This window comes from Elephas maximus, chromosome 23 (genome assembly GCF_024166365.1).
Source record: "Elephas maximus indicus isolate mEleMax1 chromosome 23, mEleMax1 primary haplotype, whole genome shotgun sequence".
NCBI classification, from domain to species: Eukaryota; Metazoa; Chordata; class Mammalia; order Proboscidea; family Elephantidae; genus Elephas; species Elephas maximus.
In genome coordinates, this window is record NC_064841.1 from 46981493 (window position 1) to 47003876 (window position 22384).

At 40.3% G+C, this 22384-nt stretch overlaps 1 protein-coding gene across 1 annotated transcript in view; it reads right to left on the bottom strand.

The window, feature by feature from the left end:
• Nucleotides 1–604: 604 nt before the first annotated feature.
• The window catches only part of LOC126066325 (potassium-transporting ATPase alpha chain 2), a 32909-nt gene continuing 11129 nt past the window's right edge, over nucleotides 605–22384 (bottom strand). Inside the window, exons 9-23 of the mRNA XM_049867300.1 lie at nucleotides 20468–20666; nucleotides 20195–20304; nucleotides 15924–16058; nucleotides 10620–10812; nucleotides 8461–8636; nucleotides 7639–7775; nucleotides 5111–5261; nucleotides 4351–4519; nucleotides 4107–4261; nucleotides 2618–2741; nucleotides 2310–2455; nucleotides 1717–1850; nucleotides 1432–1533; nucleotides 926–1017; nucleotides 605–839 (exon numbers count right to left, since the gene is read on the bottom strand). Coding sequence (XP_049723257.1) covers nucleotides 811–839; nucleotides 926–1017; nucleotides 1432–1533; nucleotides 1717–1850; nucleotides 2310–2455; nucleotides 2618–2741; nucleotides 4107–4261; nucleotides 4351–4519; nucleotides 5111–5261; nucleotides 7639–7775; nucleotides 8461–8636; nucleotides 10620–10812; nucleotides 15924–16058; nucleotides 20195–20304; nucleotides 20468–20666 — 2052 coding nt within the window. The 3' untranslated portion in view covers nucleotides 605–810. The remainder of the gene's footprint in view (nucleotides 840–925; nucleotides 1018–1431; nucleotides 1534–1716; nucleotides 1851–2309; nucleotides 2456–2617; nucleotides 2742–4106; nucleotides 4262–4350; nucleotides 4520–5110; nucleotides 5262–7638; nucleotides 7776–8460; nucleotides 8637–10619; nucleotides 10813–15923; nucleotides 16059–20194; nucleotides 20305–20467; nucleotides 20667–22384) is intronic.

Sequence of the window (22384 nt, forward strand, 5' to 3'; positions counted from 1 at the left end):
CTGAGGTGGAATCCTGGTAAATGAAAGGCCCTTTAGATCATTTGAGCATTTTGAGTCAGGGCATGCAAAATGGAGCTCAGTTTTGGAGGAGTTGGAGAAAGCTAAATTAGAGGTCTAGAGATAGGGGAAGGGGGAAATTTGGGCGGGGGGAGAAAGAAGGTTAGATAGGAGGAAGTATAGGCTAAAAGAACTGGTGAGATGGCAAGAAGTTGGGATGATGGCTGATGCAGTCAGGAAAACTGTGTCATGGCAAGGTGGCTGAGGGTTTTTGAGAAGGGTGTCTTAGAGTCATACTTGAAGTTGTCCATGTTGCTATGATGTAAACCTGCTGCCACCTTCATCTCCTGCAATCATTCAGCTGAATTAGCCTTTTTTGAGTAAGGTGGCCATGAAAATATAAGTTCCCCAAGAATTTACAGAGATCTTAGGGATGTTGTTGAATAGAGTGTAGAATGGAGGTTTGAGCAATCCTATCTAGAGCTGAAGGAGCAGCGAGACTCTAGCAGATATCTGAGTTACACAAGACTTGAAATTTATATACATATAAACATGTCCTCTTACCTACATCATTATCTTGAAATTCACATATTTTAAAACAAGGACATAGAGGTAAAAATCATATACAAACAGTTGAATCTCAGCTTTGAAGTACAAAACATCAGTCAAATATCTTTCACATAGTTTTCTTCCTTCTCTTATATGAATTTTGATGGTGTCCCCATTGCCCACCCAAGAGATCTTCTAGCGAGTGGCCAAAAGATGAAGAACATCATCAATGTGCATTTGGGAGAGTTGAGAAATAAGATAGTCTTAATAATACATGTTCTTATCCCACCAACCTGGAGAGGTAGGAAAAAAAAGTCAATTAAAAATCAAGTCTGTTGAAGTTGGTAAACAAAGCCTCACAAACCGTAGTACTCCTTACCTCCAGGGTAAAGCCTGATGAAGAATTTTCGCACCTCATCGTATACCCAAATCAGAATAGCATACGGCACAGCCACAAACCAATACTGAGCCCTGGAAGCAGAAGGGAGGAAGGTGAGTCCCAGTGCACCCCAAAGAAAGGCTCAACCCCAAACAATAGGCAGAGGGCTTTTTGTTCATTTTCCCTGCCTTACTGGAAATAACAAATTCCTTGAGTCACATAATATAAATGTGAAAAGCTTTTTATTTAACCTGGGCTGTGATGGTAAGAAGCAACATTTGCCTTTGAAGTGGCCTATTGGATGAGACTAGAGGCAGTATGTAAAGTTTGGAAAACCCATTTTCTCTTCTAGGAAAATTGACACAGGTCAAAGTAACCAATTCATTTTTCTCTCTTTTGGAAGATTTGGCGAGGGGGAAGAAACCTCTGAAATCCTGTTTTACTTTGTGATAGCTCAGAATGGTGGTGAGTTCTTTCTACCCACCACTATTGCAAGGTGAACTCACCGGAGCATAGTGAAATTCAGGGCTGTGATACTCCCAAGACCATAGGAGAGGATTAACGCTATGATGATCTGTGAGGCAATCCCTACCCAGATGACTTTATTTCTGCAAGACACATAAAAGGAAGCCAATTCTGAATTCACATGAGACCATGATGCTGCCACCCAACAGTGTTAATGCCTTGTACATTAAAGCCAAGGCCATAGTTTGGCCCTTTGAAACAACAGGCCTCTTAACCCTTAGCATTAATGCTCAGAATTAAGCCACGAGACCAGACACTGTCAATACCTGAAGAGGCCCTGCTGGAAAATGGAGTTTCTCCGGGTTTTCCTGATGATCAGATCTGCTATTTGCTGGACCATAATGGCAATGAAGAAGGCTGTGTAGCCTGTCCATTCTAGGTACTGCCTCTGGTACCTTGTCTGTCAGGGAGCAGAAGCAGAGTAAACCATGAGACTCATGAGGGAAAACTCTAGGGAAATTTCAGCAGAGTTCTGTAAAGCTTTATTCCCTTCTCTGCATCATGAAGACTGAGAGTAGATCACCTTCTTGTCTTTGAAAAGAAACATTTTTTTTTCTTTATCCAGGTGATTCGGGAAAGAATGATAATTAAATTTATTTGGTCCAGCTGTGGGTGTTGCCGGACTGGTTACTCTTCCAGACCAATTGTAAAACTAATGTAAAAAAGTTAATTGAGAGATGAGGCTGAGTCCTGGCAAAGGCCAAACAATGTGTTCCCAAGCCCTAATAACTGAGAAAAGTTTCTCTCTGGTTTACTAAGGCACTTTAGGAAAATGAAGTTTCAGCATCAATCAGGGCAGGACAGTGATAGGAGGGGAGAACCAATAGGAAGCTCAGGGAAGGGCTTTCCCCTCCCTTACCCATTCTTGTCCATAGCTGTCTTCCAAGTCATTCACACTGTGCTTCTCCCACTCTAACCGGAGGCCAATGAGAGTGCTGGGTCTAAACCCCTCCTGTGAGTAAACCGTGAAATAAACAACAAAAGCTCCCAGGGATTGCATGAGGCCTAAAAGAATAGGAGAGATAAGAGACAAGGTTGTATAATTTTCTTCTCAGTCCCTCCTCCCATCCCAACCTTGCCCAAAAGAAAAAACACAATTGTGACTGTCTCAAACGAATTATCTTGGGTGAACCCTTGTGTGGCAAGTAAAAGATGCCCTTATCGTACCAACGTGCAGGTAAGAGTAGAGGGCGAGAGGCTTGTTCACCAGTCTGTCCTTCTTCTTGTGGCGAGGCTTCCTGTTCATTATGTCACTTTCAGCTTTCTCATAAGCCAAGGCAATGGAGGGAATCTGGAGAGGGGAGACAGCCTGTGAATCCTAACCCTGAAACATCTATGGATGCGGGATTCATTGTATAGAATTTAAAAACAGCCAGTTTAAAAAACCAATCTGCTTTTTATTAATCATCACGTACTAGCCGTTCTAAACATACTAGTCATAAAACACTTTCCCCTCAGAGGTGGATTTCTTCCATCACCCCTCTTCCCTTTGGCATGCCCCTCGACCACAATTGCAATGCACTTGAACAGTGGCTCTCAAACTTTAGCGGACATCAGAATCACCTGGAGGACAGGTCACTGGGTCCTGCCTCCAGAGTTTCTGATTCTGGAGGTCTGGGTTGGGGCCAGAGAATTTGCATTTGTAACAAGTTCCCAGGTGAGGCCTATTGCTACCAGTGAGGGGATGCACTTGGAGAACCCCTGCAGTGTAGAAAAATGAGCAAGTTTAAAGGGCCCAGAGAATAATCTGATTTAGAAATTGTGGGACCCTCAATTCCCCTCAGAGGTAAAGACATCTCTAGGTCCTCTGCATTGTAGGGATTACCTGGTTGTTACTTAACGCAACAGAGGAGAAAAATGAGGCAACTTGCTGTGAATTTAGATTGTTCTGTGTTTTTACCCTTTTACCAATGTAAACCTGAGCCATAGGAGTAACTTCCAAAGAGCCTCCTGATTTTTAAATGGATACATGCGAGAAGAGGAGGTTTAGTTAAACTTACGTAGGTTAATGCAAAGCTTTATAGAAGTTTAATAACTACTACTTCTTACTGTAATGAAAGGTTGGTGGTTAGAACCCACTCGAGAGGCACCTCAGAAGTCAGGCCTGATGATCTGCTTCCAAAAGATCACAGCCTTGAAAACTCTATGGAGCACAGTCGTACTCTGCCCAAATGAGGTCACCATGAGTTGGCATTGACTAGACAGTAGCTAGCAATAAGAACTTACTATGCTTAGGTGAAGGGCTTCCAGGTCACAGATTCTTTTACTTAAAAAGGAACAGCTGTCATGTATAGGGTTGTTACGAGTCAGAATTGACTTGATGGCAATGGGTTTGGGTTTTTTTTTTTTTTTTGGTGATGTTCTCACTTTACCACTGGGCCCCAGCATTGCAGGGACTATTTTGGTGACAGCGTCATCTTCCCGAAGAGAGAAAGAGAGGGACAGTGGCTGCAATGACCAATGGCACATGTTTTTTTGGAGGGTGAAGAACTTATGTTTTTGAAAAGTTCCTATATGGAGTGAAGTGGTCAATGGACCACTTGTTAGAAACACGGAACGTCAGGCCTCATGACACTGAAGTCTGAGGAGCACTGATTTAGTTCATTTCCTTGTCCTTGAAAGTCTACAGACCACTGTTCCCTTTAGTGCTACTTACAATGTCTGTGCCCAGGTCAATGAACAAGATGGTAATGGTGCCAATGGGGAGTGGGAGCCCAACAATAATGTAGATCAAAAACGGGCAAAGCTCAGCAATGTTCTTGGTCAAGGTGTAAGCAATAGTCTTCTTTAGGTTGTCAAAGATCAGGCGACCTAGGCAAAAATATTTCTCCTTATAGGACTTGCATTTAGTCTCCCAGGTGACACCAATCCTGGGTAAGATCACGAGAGACCTTGTTTACCTTCTTCTACCCCTGTGACTATAGATGCAAAGTTGTCATCCAATAATACCATGTCAGCTGCATTTTTGGCTGCATCAGAACCCGCTATGCCCATAGCAATTCCAATATCTGCCTTCTTCAGAGCTGGAGAGTCATTAACTCCATCCCCTGTCACAGCAACCACTGCACCCTGTGGGGGACACATGAAAGAATGTAAATGCACATCCAAGGGACCAGGGGTTTAGCAAGAACAACATAGACTCAATTTCATTTTAAGGCTAGGAAGACCACGGGAGCTGAAATTAAGGGCCTATTTGGGGGGAAAGAGAAAGACAGAAAAATGGAATAATGAGCTGCAAACGAGATGTATCCAAATAATAAAAACTAGTGTGTGTGGCAGGTTAAAGTGGATAGGGGCTGTGTGTTGTATTTTTACATTTTTAAATTCTCATAGACCCACACCTAACACAGTACCCAAATGTTTTGCTGTCAGAAGCCCCTAGCTCTAGTGATGGAGTGCAGAGAACTCTAGTGAGTTCCTCCTTTAACGTGTGGCATGGAAGGGTCTGGCACCATTCCTTTCTTACGGGAACAAGAACGGAGTGGAGTATAAACCCAGCAAGAGGGCAGAGAGGTGAAATGACAATGACTGGAAAAGAGTTTTCTCTTGACAGGTTTCCAAAGGCCCCATAGTGCAGGTCTGAGACACAAGTCTATTCTGGCATTTCTCCAACTGATTACAGTGGCCTGGGGCCCTCTGGCTGTGGTGCCGTTCACTCACCAGTCTCTGACAGCCCTCCACAATAATCAGCTTTTGCTGTGGGGATGTCCGGGCAAAGACAATTTCTGAGTGGTTGGCTAGGAGCTCATCTAACTGTTCTTGGCTCATGTCCTTCAGCTCCATGCCGGTCACCACGGCAGCTTTAGCATCCCTAGAAGGGCCGGGAGAGATCAAGTGAGGTCACAGTCCAGACCTGAAACTGAAGCACTGTTCTGGGCAGTACATGGGTTGAACCATTGTGATATTACATGGAGCCAAATTTCCTCGGCTCCTAATAAGTGCGATAACAGTGGTTATGAGTATTGGGGCCAGTTTAGTCTCCATTTTAAGACAATAAACGGAGGCTCAAAAATTAAGTCATTTCTTGGCATCATATAACAACAGGAATAAATAGCCAAGCAGCCTTTTCATTACAGAAATGAGTGAGGAAGTGGTACTTCTGGGGCAATGCTTTACTTAGCACGTAAAATGAGGGTAAAAACTGCCTTTTGAAAAATATTAATAGTAACATTGAAGTGATGGGTAAATGACTGTCCACTGCAAAATATTTTGAACTTTTCTGTATGTTTGACATTTTTCAAATAAATTTTTTGGGAAAATCTTTCTGTTTGTTTTGGGTCCTAGAATTTGTTTAATGCCAAATCCATAGGTAACAATTCCTTCTTGTTTTTGTTATTTATTTGAGATTTACAAAATGTCTACTATGTGCAATGCGCTGTAAAGGTAGAACAATTTATTTGGTCTTGTTTGAGCAAAAATATTGTCTGCTGAAATATATATGTTCAGTTCCAGGGATTTCTGATTATGCAGATCTGTGTCACTCCCCTGCTAAAATTCTTCAGAAGTTTTCCAGTGTGCTTAGAACAAACCCCAGAACCACCAACTTGGTCTCCAAGGCCATGTGCAGCCTCCCAGGCCAAGTGAAGTCTGTGGTGTTGAGTTTTATCTCCTCATAGCTCTCAGTTCTGAGATCCTCCAAGCTCTGTCCTAAGGCCTTCAAAGGCCTTTCTCCCTTTGCAAGGAATAGACATCTCCTCAGCTAACCTTTGCTTGGCTAACACTCCAGATTTTAGCCTTCAAATCTCAGCTTAAATATTGTAAGTACAAAACATTACATACCTTTTTCCTTACATTTTGTAAGTTTTGAGATTTTTAGGCCTGCTTTTTTCTCTTGGTGCTTAAAATTGGAATTCTAGCTCTTGATTCTGAAACTATAGGCCTTCCTTCTGCAGCTGCCAAAATGCAGTTATTATACTGTCATGAAGTTAGATGTGATGAAGTGATTAAATGAAAACATTCATGAAGTTATCCATCTCACTCTCCCAGTGTGGTGACTTGTACGAAAATGTATAATCCTATTATTTAAAACCAAACAAATAAAAAATCCAAAATCTGGCTTTGTAAATGTTATTTAGACAAAGGGGCCTTGGAGACTCTTAGGCTTTTGATATTATTGCTATGCCCAGGGATTTTAATTCTGTTTGGTTTTCTTACTTGGTCATTTGTTGCCTTAGTAATAATTTATAACCTGACATCTCTGTATTTCTAAAGAACATAAATGCTTGGGTAAACTAGAAGAGGTTTATCGGTCTTTCCCTTTTTTCCCACAGGCATGAAAGTATAACAAGCCAATGATATTTATTTTTAACTTGAGATTTTGGAGACTTTGATGCATCTAAATTATCAACACCATATCCTGGAAGCCCCCACTGACCACCACAGTCCAGGTTGGTCTCCTCCTCCTTCCAGCCCCACTGTCCCCTACTTGTCTCCTTCATTATACTCATCACACCATGATCATTTGTTTTTTTCTGTTGCCCTGGCAAGATTGAAAGCTCCCCAAGGTCAGGGATAGTGTCTGTCCTGTTTGCAACTATGCTTCAAGTGTTTAGCACAGTGCCTGGTATATAGTTGGCATTCAACAAATAATTGTTAAAAGAATTAATAAATAAATGGATGAATGGATAGATGGATAGATAAAGGTATGGACAAGCTTAAAGGAATTAGGAGAAATGAGGAAAAATTGGGTCGCTCCTTAGGAAGCTTCCATTCTACTTATAACCAAATAAAAAAAGAAATGAAGAGTATGTTTACAGCTGCACATTATGAGGCCATCTGAATAGCTAATATCCAAGATGCTCACTAGGAGACTGCATGAAATTCAATGGGTTCTTAATAGTCCTGATTATACAACTAGATCAGTGGCAAGTAATTTCATATAAGCTCTTTGTTTCTGTTTTTCTCACTCTAAACTGGGCACAAGTTTTGAGATATACTTCATTGGATTTTGAAATTTAGACATGAGGGGTAATATTCACGAGTGGGTCAATACAGTGTCGGGCACACATTAAGTGCTTAGTAAAGTTTTGAGTGAATGGATATGTGAATTATAGATCAAATCAGTCTGGTGTCACCCTGAGAGGGTGCTTTGCCAAAAGGTGATATGATCCAAATAATACAGCTGTTTAGTGTCAATAGCGTCCCATGTGTAAAAACTTCAGTTTCTGCTCTATTGGTTCTGTGCTTACCATTCGTTAACTTGTTCCACAGCAATGTTGAGGCGTTTTGCAATGTCTTCCACTGTCTCACTGTTTGCTGAAATGATACCTACACTCCTGGCAATAGCTTTGGCTGTGATGGGATGATCGCCTGTCACCATAATAACCTACAGCACAATGAGGAAGACATATGGATGATGAGGAACTAGGCTAGCTAAAGTAGGAACAGTTCAATATTGCCTACTGTACCATGGCTTGGAAGAATATGGGTTGTGATTATTGTGGTTTGCTCTTGTGGGAAGTTCTTGATTTAAGATGCGACTGTCTCTCAAAGACACATTGATCCTGTTGGATCAACCCTTGCTCTCAAACTTCTTTCGTTTCCTCCTCTGACATTAGAGTAGGCTCTCTCCCATTGCTGATAGGGCTGATAGATGTCTATTTGGAGCAGCCCCACATTTCTCCAACTTTCTTGATACTAACATGGTGACACAACTCAATTTTGGCTTAGATATCATGAAGATGAATGGATTTTTGGAGGCTGGACCTTCAGATTAAACAATAAAACCTTTAATGTTCTGCCATGGTCTAGGACAATATACGGCCTCTTTAAGGCATAGGGAGATAGCTTTCTTTTCATTGCAATTACTGTTCTGGTTTATTCCACATAGACATAATCATTTTGTTTTTATGGGACAGTTACTAAAATCCTAAGTTAGTGAAAGTAGAGATAAAAAAGGGAATTATGATATTTACGTAAAGAGACCTAAATATTTACCATCTTCTATGACACAAGTTCTTAGAGATACAACACGTATGGGGAGCTTTTTGAGTCAGGAAAATCATTTTCACCTTGATTCCAGCACTCCGGCATTTGGTAACTGCATCAGGCACAGTGGACCGAGGAGGATCAATCATTGATAAGAGCCCCACAAAACAGAGGCTAGAGGTGGGAAAGTTCATGGTGTCTATGTCAAATGAGTAGGTTTCTGGAAACTCATCTGCTGGCAGGTAGAGATGACAGAAACCTGGAAAGGGCATGAGTTTGGGAGTTAATGAAACTAGGATAAGACCTGACAAAAGAAAACGGGGTAATGTTATGATACGCTCACAGTCCTTTAATATTTTGCCATTATGGTATTAGAGTTATATTTGGTATTACAGTAGATCAGAATTGTTTAATTCCTTCAATTCTATAATGCATGGTTTTATAAAAGGCATTTAATCCAAAAATCATTTACTGTGTGCCATTAGGATCTATTTACAGTCTAGGGATATAAAGACCAAGCCTTTACTTCTGAAGATGTCCCAGTTTGGTAGACAGAGGAATACAGAGATAAAATATAATAAAACATAGTCAGTGCTACAGAGTATAGCTATGCTACAGCTGCCTGGGGAGTCAGGAAAGACTTTACCCAGGAAGTAACATTTGAGCTGGGTCCTGAGGCAGGAGTAGATGTTTTCCGGGGAAAGAAGGGAGGGTGGAGGGTGGGAAGGCAGAGAGAACAGCATATGCTACTGGACAAGGTTGGGAAGAACCCAGGGGAATAGTATGAAGTTCAGTCTTTAATCAAGATAAGCACGAGAGAAAGGTTATTAGGAATGGGGTAGAACCACTCTCTGAAGGCGTCAGCCTCTCACAAGTTGAAGTCAAAGGGATTTTTGTGTCTGGTGGGACTTCTAAGACCTTGTAAACTTCTCATTAGTTTTTGTATTAAATATATTCTCAGCATGGTTCACTAACTTTACGAATTTCAATGTAGTACGGACTTTGAGAGGTCAAATATGAGGTGCCTAGAGCTACGCTAGTCACACAGATATCAATCTCATGTTGAAAAGGAGATTACCCAGTCCTGTGGAGTATTTAGAGCATGCAAAAGCATTATCATGTCATTTATATAGATTACGAACTTCACAAACTCAAGAATCCTTTAGACACACATTCCACAGATTCCAACATCTCTATTGGCAAGAACTTTAATGTTTAATGACTCTTATCGTCAACTTTAAATTCATCCTTCTGTTGTTCCGAGCAGGTGTCCTTTAATCAGCCCATGATTCTCACAATGGAACATGTCCCCCAACACCTTAAATAACCTCGAATAGGCTTCTGTACAATTGTTGTATTTCTAAAGTTCCTTTCAACATTCCCTATCTCAGTTACTGGCATTAGTTTTTTTCCTAATGATGTCAACCTTTTTTTAAATGTATTTTTCTCCTCTAATTAGCTACTAAGCCTTACTAATCTGTATCCATTAAGCCTCTTGCATCTGACCCCTCCTTCACATTCCCATTGCCTTGGAGAAAATTCCCATCCCCTTTCATCTGAATGATGGTAGCTACCTCCTACTTAGACCCATGCCTCTCTTCTCCCTGTAACCCATCTTATAAAAAAATATTTTTTATACATGCTACTGCCAAAAATCGTCCTTAAAAACACATCAAAACTTTGATCAGCTCACTCCTGATGCAAAGCTTTCAGGAGCTCTCCATTAACCGCAAAGTGAAATCCCAATTCCTCATCCACACATTCAGTCTAGCTTTCTCATCTATGACTATGTTATGACTATGACTATGCTATCTTAGGTCCCCTATAACACTCAGCACCAGTAGGCTGGCTCAGCTTGCCTACCTTTTCTTATCCAGTCCTGCCTTTGTGCTCTGGCTCATGCTGTTCTCTCTTCCTTGAATACTTTTCCCAACTTCCCTTCAAAATGTTGTCTGTCATTCAAGGCCCAGTTTATAATGTAACTCCTCCCATAAAAACCTTCCTTGATTTTACTTATTGGAAGTGACCTCATTCTTCTCTGTACTGTCAAATACATTTTGCTGTATGTTTACCATCATGTTGATCATATTTTTCTTAGTATTATTAATGTGGATGCCATATCTACTCTACTATATAATACTTTACTCAAAGATGCCATGCCTGCATCCCTATTGCCCCAACCCAGAGTCAGAACTTTGCATCTATCAGGTGATAGATAAGAGTTCTGCTTCAAAGAACTCACCCAGCACACGCTCGCCCAGGCCACCGAGCTCCATGTAAGCTGTGTGGAAGGCCCTGGCTGTGCTCTGGTCCAGGGGCTGCTCTTGGCCATTGATCATGATGGTGCTGCACTTCTCTAAGATTCTCTCAGGGGCCCCTTTCATCACCATGAGGAAGCGTTTGTCATTGGGGTCATCCGTCTCATGGATGGAGAGCTGGGAGGAGAGAAATAATTGAGTATGTTAGACACAGCATGTTATCTACTATTGATTACATCTTCATTACTTGGGGTGTGAACTGTACAAGGCTTTTAATTACTAACATGACAGGAAGGTGAAAAAATCCCTTACTCTTGTTGGGCTACTTATCCTTGAAATGTAAAGAAGGAAAAGGGATAATGACATCCCCAGGCATGTTCTATCCTCTTTGTCTTGTGGTCAAGCAATATGTAGAGATCTCGACTTGGTCTCAGCCCAGAGAGGCACCTTGAGTTTGAAACCAAACTAAGCAGAGCTTGTCTTTCAAACAGAGAAGTTGCAGACATGGCTGTCAGTCCGTGAAATCTTGGGCCTTGAATGAGATCTCCTGGAGTGCTTGCGAGAGGGTGGGGGCTCTAAGCCTCCACATTTCACCTCCTGTTTCTACCTCCCTGTAGTGAGTAGCACTTTTTCAGACACAATTACACTCAGCTCAGGCAGGCATGAGGTCAGCAGGAACTCCCTGTGTCTCTTCATTTTGGAATTGATCCAGCTTTGATGCCTTGATGTCCGAGAAAATGGCAGGAGTGTAAGGAGGTTGACAGCCTCAGGCACAACCTTTCTGGAGGACAGTTAAGTAACAGGTATAATTTTATACCACCAGGGCTCCAACATGAATACCATTTGACCTAGCAATTCTACTTCTAGATTTATCCTAATATGATAATCAAAAATTGTGAAAACAAATAAATAAATTAAATGGCTTACCCTTACATTTTTCTTTTTTTTAGCCCTTATTATATACCAGGTACTTTTCTAAGTACTCAACAGAAATTTTGGGAAGCTGGAGTGTTTGGAAGAAAATAAGCCAATTACAAAGAAAAATTCTACCATTCAGGGTACATCAGTTGATTCTCGATCAGTACTTCTTGGATCGTTGGGTATCAGAGATAAGTAAAATTAAAAGAAAAAAATAATAGAAGGCCAACATAGTGTTACCAGTTTTTTTATGGACAAGTAAAACACCAAACAAAACAAAACACCTGCCATCTTATCATCACCATCATTTTCTAAAAGATAGCATATTTTAAAATGTACAAAGTATGAAGAACAGGCATCAGGATTGGAGGAGGACTCATTGACAAACCGCATTCTGCAGATGGAACAACCTTATTTGCTGAAAGTGAAGAGGAATTGAAACATTTACTGATGAAGACCAAAGACAACAGCCTTCAGTATGGATTACACCTCAACATAAAGAAAACAAAAACCCTCACAACTGGACCAGTAAGTAACATCATGATAAACAGAGAAAATACTGATGTTGTCAAGGATTTCATTTTACTTGGATCCACAATCAACACTTAGGAAGCAGCCATCAAGAAATCAAAGGACGCACTGCATTGGGCAAATATGCTGCAAAAAACCTCTTTAAAGTGTTAAAAAGCAAAGATGTCACCTTGAAGACTAAGGTGCACCTGACCATGGTGTTTTCAATTGCCTCCTATGCATGTGACAGCTGGACGACGAATTAGGAAGACTGAAGAACTGACACCTTTGAATTGTGGTATTTGCGAGAATATTGACTACACCATGGATTGCCAAAAGAATGAACAAATCTGTCTTGGAAGATGTACAGCCAGAATGCTCATTAGAAGCAGGGATGGTGTTATGGATTGAATTGTGTCCCCCCAAAATATCTATCAACTTGGCTAGGTCATGATTCCCAGTATTGTATGATTGTCTACTATTTTGTTATCTGATATGATTTCCCTATGTGTTGTAAATCCTATCACTATGATGTAATGAGATGGATTAGTGGCAGTTATACTGATGAGATCTACAAGATTAGATAGTGTCTTAAGCCAATTTCTTTTGAGATATAAAACAGAAAAGTGAGCAGAGAGACAGGGGGACCTCATACCACCAAGAAAGCAGAGCCAGAAGCGGAGTGTATCCTTTGGACCTGAGGTTCCTGCACCAAGATACTCCCAGATAAATGGAAGACTAATGACAAGGGCCTTCCTCCAGAGCTGACAGAGAAAGAAAGCCTTCCCCTGGAGCCGATGCCCTGAATTCAGGCTTCTAGCCTACTGAATTGTGACAGAATAAACTTTTCTTTGTTAAAAGCCATCCACTTGTGGTATTTTTACTATAACAGCACTATATGACTAAGACAGATGGCAACACTACATCTCACATACTTTGGACATGTTATCAGGAGGGAACAGTCCCTGGAGAAAGACATCATGCTTGGTAGAATAGAGGGTCAGCAAAAAAGAAGAAGACCCTCAATGAGATGGACTGACACAGTGGCGGCAACAATGAACTCAAGCATAATAACGATTGTGAGGATGAAGCAGGACCAGGCAGTGTTTCCTTCTGTTGTACACAGGGCTGTGATGAATCAGAACTGACTAGACAGCACCTAACAACAACAGGAATAATAGTAGACACTTTCATAGTGTGTGCTGCATGCCAGGCTCTGTTCTAAACGTTTCATGAACTACTCATTTAATACTCAAAACAACCCTAAGGCAGTGCATACTATTATTATATCCTTTTGCAAATGAGGAAACTGAGGCACAGAGAGGTTAACTGACTTGCTAAAGGTCACACAACTAGTAGGTGTTGAACATAGATTTGAACCCAGGCTATCAGGTGCTAGAGTCCCTGTGCTTAATCATGAATCATATGCAGGTAAAGGACAAGCTCTTAAATAAATTCATCCCGATATAAAACTTATCACATTGTCCCAATTTTCCAGTTTGTCATTGACTACTGAAAGTATTTTCATAGACTAGTGTCGGTTTGGGGAATATTATTCAGATCAATAAGACATGGACTTTTCACCAATTTTCTCTCAGTTGAATGACATGGAAGAATTTATAATGATCTCTATAACTCTTTGTTTAGGGTGGAGTTTTGCTCTTTTGCAGTGTCTTTGTATGGTTTTAACAGCATCTAAAGAATTTCTTTGGCCTCTTCAGAGGAGCCCACATAGGTGCCCTCTCTCCTTTTTAGTCTCAACTCTGCATTACCCACTTTCTCCTCTAACTTTCTGTACATGAAAAAGTACATGCCTCACGGAACTTGATTTCTTTCTCATTTCTCATAGACTTGTTGTTAGGTGCCAGAGAATCGCTTCCAAATAGGAATGTCTTTGCTCTGAAAAAATGGAAGGATTTTGGATCTTGGAAGATAATCTAACATAGCTCTCAAGGGCATGGGCTACCTGGGTTTAAATCCTGGCTTTGACCCTTACTACCTCGGTGATATACTCTGTACTTCTATTTCCTCATCTGCAGGAGGGAGGAAAAACAGTATCTACTCAATAGAGCTGTGAGAACTGAATGATTTAATACATGTTGAATGCTTAGCACAAATAGCTATTATTAACTATTGCTATTTTAGGATTGCTACTCATTCTGTTTTTACTTTTGTTTTGAATAAGAGATTTCCTGGCTTATTTTCACATCATAAATTTTTGTTGCCTATTTAGCTAAATGTGATTCTTTATTGGTCCATTAACCACAAAGAAAAGAGCCCTGGTAGCACAATGGTTAAGCGCCTGGCTGCTAACTGAAAGGTGGTAATTTGAACCCACCTGGTGGCTCCACAGAAAAAAGACCTGGCAATCTGCTCCCGTAAAGATTATAGCCGTTAAACTCTATGGGGTAGTTTTGTCACATGGAGTCACTATGAGTCAAAACTGACACAACAGCAACAACAACCATCTACAAAGATGTTTGCAACAGTTCTTTTCCAACCCTAAATTCCATGCAAACGAAGATAGAAGGGTAATCATCAGAAACTTTACAAAAGGATGGTTACTTTATGTATATGCCTTACTGCTATGCCAAGCCCAAGTCATGATCCCTTGAGCTTTGGACAGTATGGGAATCCCACTTGCAGCAGTATCTTGGGCTACTAGCAGTTATTTTTCTGTTCAGAAGAGAAAGATAGGAATGGTTGTTGATCACACTTGGAGTGCGGGGAGACCACTAGACAAGGTTGGCTATATTCTTCCTGTACAATGGGTAGAAAGGAGGTCCATATCAGCTGCTTACAGGACAGGTTGGGAAGAACACAATTGGTCATCTAAGAGACTATTCATTTGTTTTTACAAAGGGCAAGTCTTACTCACATGGAGCAAAATGAAATTGCTCTGCCTTTGTGTTGTGGTAGAAAAGTATGAACTTTGCAGTTATGCAGACTTGTTTTGAAAACTGGTTGTGCCACTTAGAGATGCAAGTCAACACTTGTTTAAGTGCCTATTTCCTAATTTATAAATTGGGGTTAATTAGTACTACCTCACAGGCTTATGGTGAGGAATAAATAAGATAATGTAGGTAAAGTGTCTGACATATACTAGCTATGCAGTACAGTTATTTCTGCTTCTTTCCCTCTCCCTTTCATTCACTGTTGCCTTTCACTTGTACAAAAGTTACTTCAAAGTCAGCATCTGTCACCAGCATTTTATTCAATAGAAACACACCTCCTACTACAAGAAGCTGGTGTTTGTGTGTGTGTGTGTGTAGGGCGGGAATATATATATGTATGTGTATAAAATGTGTATATGTGTATGTACATGTATGAGAGTCTCTGGGTGGTGCAAATAGTGTGCTTGGCTGCTAACCTAAAGGCTGGAGGCTCTATTCCACCCAGAGGCACCTTGAAAAAAAAGCCTGGTGATCTACTACTGAAAAATCACCCCTTGAAAATCCTGTGGAGCACAGTTCTGCTCTGACACACATGGGGTTGCCATGAGTCAGAATTGACTCCGTGGCAGCTGGTTTGCTTTTCTTATGCATATGTATGTAAGGTATATGTGCATGTGTGTGTGTGTGTGTGTGTGTGTGTATGTAATACAGAAGGATCATGCACAGAAGCAGCCAGGTCTTGACAAGCTTTTTACCTTTCTTTTCTTCTCTATCCTACTTCAGGGAAAGAAAGGAGGCCAAGGAAGGAAACTTGATCTGTGTTTACCAGATGCCTAGGCCCTGCATCCCTGAGGACTATTTTTGAGGTCAGGCATCATTCAAAATATGTACTATGCAAAGGATACATGCAGATAGAAATATCATCCTAGTGATAACAAGAATTGCCAGATGTGAGGAAAAACTCACCTGAAATTTGTTGGTAGAATTAAAGGGGATTTCAGCTACTTTGCGGTTTCTTTTTCGAACTTCCATCACATCACCCAAAATGACCTCTGAGAATTTCAAAAGAGCAGTTTCTGAGGCATCTCCAACCACAGTTTTCTGGGAATTAAAAGAAATAAATATTTGCAGCACATTATTTATTTTGTGTTTGTTTTCTATGAACCAAACTGCCTTTAGCACATAACCAACGTGTCTTCTGACCAAGAGTTTACAATCTAGTAGGAAAGCCAAAAACATGACATGACAATTAGTGAATGATTAAGACAATGATGGTGCCACCCTATGGCTAAAAAAAAAAAAAAAATTAGAGAAGTTCAAAGAAGCAGGAGCTCAATGAGAACTGGGATTTTTTTTTTTTTTTTTTTGTGGTTTCAAGAAAAACAATGCAAAATCATTTAATTATTATTATTTTTTTTGGAAGTCCAAAGAGAAGAGTATGATGGCTCCTTTAATACATATTGTCAATTACAGGTCTTAATAAATTTGAATACAAATCACTTTGTATTTTTTATCACCTCATATGCATGTGAAAGCTGGACAATAAAATAAGAAGACTGAACTGACGCATTCTAATTGTGATGCTGGCTGGCGAAGAATATGGAATATACCATGGGCCGCCAACCAACAACCAACCCATTGCTATCTAGTCGATTCTGGCTCATAGCGATCCTGTAGGACAGAGTAGCACTGCCCCACAGGGTTTCCAAAGAGTGGCTGGTGGATTTGAACTGCCAACCTTTTAGTTAGCAGCTGAACTTTTTTTTTTTTTTTTAATTGTGTTTTAGGTGAAAGTTTACAGCTCAAGTTATTTTCTCATACAAAAATTTATACACCTATTGTTATGTGACATTAGTTGCAGTTCCTATAATGTAACAGCACATTCCCCCTTTTCACCCCGGGTTTCTTGTGTCCGTTCAATCAGTTTCTGTCCCTTCCTGCCTCCAGATGGGAGCCACCCGTTTGGTCTCATGTATCTATTTGAACTAAGAAGCACACTCTTCACAAGTATTATCTTATGTTTTATAGTCCAGTCTACCCTTTGGCTGAAGAGTGGGCTTCAGGAATGTTTTTAGTTCTGCATTAACAGAGTCTGGGGGCCATGGCTTCGAGGGTTCCTCCAGTCTCAGTTGGACCATTAAGTCTGATCTTTTTAAGGAATTTGAGTTCTGCTCCACACTTTGCTCCTGCTCCATCAGGGACTCTCTGTTGTGTTCCCTGTCAGGGCAGTCATTGGTGGTAGTTAGGCACTATCTTTACATGCATATGATGTGACTGAAAATACCATGGCTTGGGTCAGGCGCACCTCAGTCCTCAAGGTAACATCTTTGCTTTTCAACACTTTAAAGAGGTCCTTTGCAGAAGATTTGCCCAATGCAATGTGTCTTTTGATTTCTTGACTGCTGCTTCCATGGCTGTTGATTGTGGATCCAAGTAAAGTGAAATCCTTGACAACTTCACTATTTTCTCCATTTATCATGATGTTGTTTATTGGTCCAGTTGTGAGGATTTTTGTTTTCTTTTTGTCGAGGTGCAATCCATATTGAAGGCTGTGGTCTTTGATCTTCATTATTAAGCGCTTCAAGTCCTCTTCACTTTCAGCAAGCAAGGTTGTGTCATCTGCATAACACAGGTTGTTAATGAGTCTTCTTCCAATCCTGATGCCCCGTTCTTCTTCATACAGGCCAGCTTCTCGGATTATTTGCTCAGCATACAGATTGAATACGTATGGTTAAAGAATACAACCCTGACGCACACCTTTCCTGATTTTAAACCACTCAGTATCCCCTTGTTCTGTCCCAACAACTGCCTCCTGATCTATGCACAGGTTCCTCATGAGCACAATTAAGTGCTCTGGAATGTCCATTCTTTGCAATGTTATCCATAATTTGTATTGATCCACACGGTTGAATGCCTTCGCATAGCTGATAAAACGTAGCTAAACATCCTTCCGGTATTCTCTGCTTTCATCCAAGATCCATCTGATGTCAGCAAAGATATCCCTAGTTACACATCCTCTTCTGAATCCAGCCTGAATTTCTGGCAGTTTCTTCTTGATATACTGCTGCAGCTGCTTTTGAATGACCTTCAGCAAAATTTTGCTTGCATGTGATATTAATGATATTGTCCGATAATTTCCGCATTCAGTTGGATAACCTTTCTTGGGAATAGGCATAAATATGAATCTCTTCCAGTCGGTTGGCCAGGAAGCTATCTTCCATATTTCTTGGCATAGATGAGTGAGCACTTTCAAAACAAATATGTCACCTTGAAGACTAAGGTGCACCTGACCCAAGCCATGGTATTTTCAATTACATCATATGCATGTGAAAGCTGGACAATGAATAAGGAAGACCGAAGAAGAACTGACGCCTCTGAATTGTGGTGCTGGAGAAGAACATTGACTATACCATGGACTGCCAAAAGAATGAACAAATCTGTCTTGGAAGAAGTATAACCAGAATGCTCCTTAGAAGCAAGGATGGGGAGACTGCATCTTACACACTTTGAACATGTTATCAGGAGGAATCAGTCCCTGGAGCACATCATCCTTGGAAAAGTACAGCATCACTGGAAAAGAGGAAGACCCTCAACAAGATAGATTGACACAGTGGCTGTAACAATGGGCTCAAGCATAACAACAATTGTAAGGATGGCACAGGACTGGGAAATGTTTCATTCTGTTGTGCATAGGGTCGCTATCAGTCAGAACTGACTCGACGGCACCCAACAGCAACAACAGGCACCATCTAGTTCTTCTGGTCTCTGGTGGATGGAGTCTCTGATTTATGTGGCCCTTTTGTCTCTTGGGATAATATTTCCTTTGTGTTTTTGGTGTTCTTCATTCTCCTTTGCTCCATGTATGCTGGGACCAACTGATGCATCTTAGATGGCCGACCGCAAGCTTTTAAGACCCCAGACACCACTCACCGAAGTGGGATGCAAAACATTTTCTTAATAAACTTTGTTATGCCAATTGACCTATACGTCCCCTGAAAGCATGGTCCCCAGAGTACTCTGTCCCTCAAAGTGTTTGGTTGTGTTCAGGAAACTTCTTAGCTTTTGATTTAGTTCAGTTGTGCTGACATCTCCTGTATTGTGTGTTGTCTTTCCCTTCACGTAAGAGGATTCTTGTATACTATCTAGTTAGTGAATTCCTCTCTTCCACCCTCCCCACCCTTGCAACCATCAAAGAATCTTTTCTTCTTTTTCAACCTTTTCTTGAGTTCTTATAATGGTGGTCTAATACAATATTTGTCCTTTTGCGACCGACTAATTTCACTCAGCATAATGCCCTCCAGATTCATGCATGTTGTGACATGTTTCACAGATGAGGACTGGGAATTTGATGAAAGGAGCTACTGAGCTAGATCTTGAAAGATGGGTGGCTTATAGAGAAGCCAGAAGAAAGCCTTATAGAAACCAGGATGCCACGAGTAAAGGTATAAAAGTAGATGATTCTAGTGAATACTAGAAGTAAAGATGGACAGGGAGGTATGTTTAAGATTATGGATGGCCATGAAAGGCAGGCTGCGCTCTAAACTCGAGAAGTGGAAAGTAGGAAAGCACTGAAAGTTTTTCAGCAAAGTTAGGTGAAGATAAAAGTGGTATTTAAGAAAAATCAGTGGCACGCAAGAAAGACTGGAAGAGGGATAAACTGGAATCAAGAAAGCAATTAAGAGGTTGTTGTAGTCATCTAGACATAAGGAGTTAGAGATAAATATAAAATTAGATACATTTTAAAGCATAAATGATAGGACTTGGTAACTCACTAGATATAAGGGAAGGAGAGAGTCAAAGATGACTTCTAAAAGTTTTGGCCTGGATGACAAGTAGAAAGGGGGTCATAGAAAATATACCCTAAGACCAGTTTCTTAATTTCCATCCAACTGTATTTTAAACTTCAGTGAACAGTAGTTATGTAATAAAGAAATTTGATTACATCCACTTAGCTGATAAAGTTAGGGAGGGAAAGTAACTTAGAAGAAACACTCATTTTCTGGAATGAAACAATTTTAAAAATTACCTAAATCAGTATTCTGAGAACCTTTAAATGTTTGTGAATTCTCAAAGCTAGTTAGAAGGAAGGAAATTTTCTTCATATCTTGTGAATCAGATTTGCTCTTATTAGTACAAACTTTACTCAGTTGGAGAGATTAAATCAAGTATGAAATCAGAAGAGAGAAAGTAGCTTCAAACTGGCTGTGATTTAAGACCAAGTTAAGCAGAAGCTTTACCTTCATGATGGGAATACTTTCCTGTCCTGGCTTGAACTCAGCTCGGTTACACAGTGTTATTATCTTGGCTAAGGAGGCCCAGGTTTCAGAGCTTTGGTCAAAGATTTGGTCTGGAAAACAAAGAATGGACAGTAGGTGCTGGGGGATGCTATCAAATAGTCACTCTGCTTAAATAATTCTCAGAGACTGCATACCAACACTGTCATGTTTAGTTCAGCCCCCTATACTCAGGTACACAGCTTCGGACGATGTTGAATGTTCCACAAGACTTACTTGAATGGTCTTCACTTGTGTCAGCCATGAAGATCTGATTGTCAAACCACAGATGGGCCACAGTCATTCTGTTCTGAGTCAGAGTCCCAGTCTTGTCAGAGCAGATGATAGAGGTGGAGCCAAGGGTCTCTACCGCCTCCAGGTTCTTCACTAGGCAGTTTTTCTTGGCCATCCGTTTTGCTGTCAGTGACAGCGTCACCTAGATGGGTGAGAGAAAGAGGCTTTTGAAAAATGTAAAGGTAGACATTACTGAACATTTTGATCAAAGATTCTATAGAAGAATCTTGATCAAAAGAGGGAAAATGCAGAATAGAATTTCAAATTTTCATGGACTCCAGATTTTCTAGAGCCATATAGGCTGGATGAACCCACAAACTATTACCCTGAGATAATCTTTAAACCTTAAACCAGAAATATCCCCTGAAGTCTTCTTAAAACCAAACAATAATTTAGCTTAACTAGTAAAGAATGTCTACCTTGAGCATTCTGCTCTTTTAAGATTTATCTATATGGGATCAAACTGACAACAGCAACTTGAAAGATTACATAGGAACCTTAGGGGGCAGTAAGTTTATGTTAATGGGGGAGGAACAATCCAGAAAAGGAGGGTAAGAATGGCTGCACAACTTGAATGTAATTAATGTCACTGAATTGCATAAACAGAAGTGTTGAATTGTATGTTTTAACAACAACGAAATAAATAAAAATTTTAAGAAAGCATAAGTGAAAAATATCTGCTTTGAACTCAGTTTCAATAACATAAATAGCTAAGTTTAGCTATGGCTGAATAATAGGAGAGAACCAGACTAATTTTAGGATACAGTTACAGATGTAGAAAAACAGGCCTGGTAGTTTATAAGCCTTACATGCCAAAGTTCTTCTTTTCAACACTTTTTCTGTCCCTTCATATCTTGAAGAAAATGATCCTGAGGGACCCACAGATGACAAAAAGAGGCCAAGGTGCTATGGCCTATACTCATGTATAATTATGAAGTGAGCTTTGTCGTTCTGCTATGTCATTCATAAGGATGAATGTGTTAGAGAGATTTTGAATGGTATATGCCAAAGAGGTTGCTCCAAAGGACGCACTTGTTGCTTTGGAGAATCAAGAAGTAGCTGTGTTTTATTTTCATAGCTCCATATTTTAAAGATTCTTAGCTCTCTCTTTTAAACTCCCTGATCTCAAAGGGTTTAATTGGCTCGAATTTCTTCAAATACAATCTCAATGAATCAGAAGAGATCTGAAGTTCAAAAAATTTTTCTGTCTTTAAGCTGAATCATAGCAGACCAATGATTATGTAGGCCACCTTTACATATAACTGAAATATGAATCCCTTCCTCCCTCCACCCATGAAGCCTCCCCAGCAGAGACTAGGAAGGAGGGTGGATTTTGACTAAGAATTTATTAGGTGGGGCCTTACAAAGGAAGATATAAAGCTGAATTTAGGGTAGGGGCAGGAAAGAACTGAATTGTTTTACAAAAGAAAATGAGAAGAATTTCAGTTTTTGCTCTTGAGAGAGAGAAGAGAATTGAGGCAAACAATGTGGATTACAGACTGTGTAAGGTCCTTGGTTGAAATTGCCAAGGAATTTTTTTTTTTAAGAACTGTGGGAAAGGCATTAGGGTTCCAAAAAAAATTATATCAATGATGGTTCAAGTCTACCTTATCTAGACTTTAAGAAGAAAAGTAACTTGCATGATTACAGATAGATCTCCAGAAAATAAAAATGTAAAGTTTTCAAGGACAATGCATTCTAATATTAAAATTATCACCACTTCTTTTGTCTTTTTAAGAAACAATCTATTCAAAATATTCCATTGTCCTTGATGGGGCAGGAGTTTCACTCCAAAAATAGAGGAGACTTATAGTTTGCTTGTGGGAGCTTAGCTAGCATAGATGTTATGTGCTAACAATG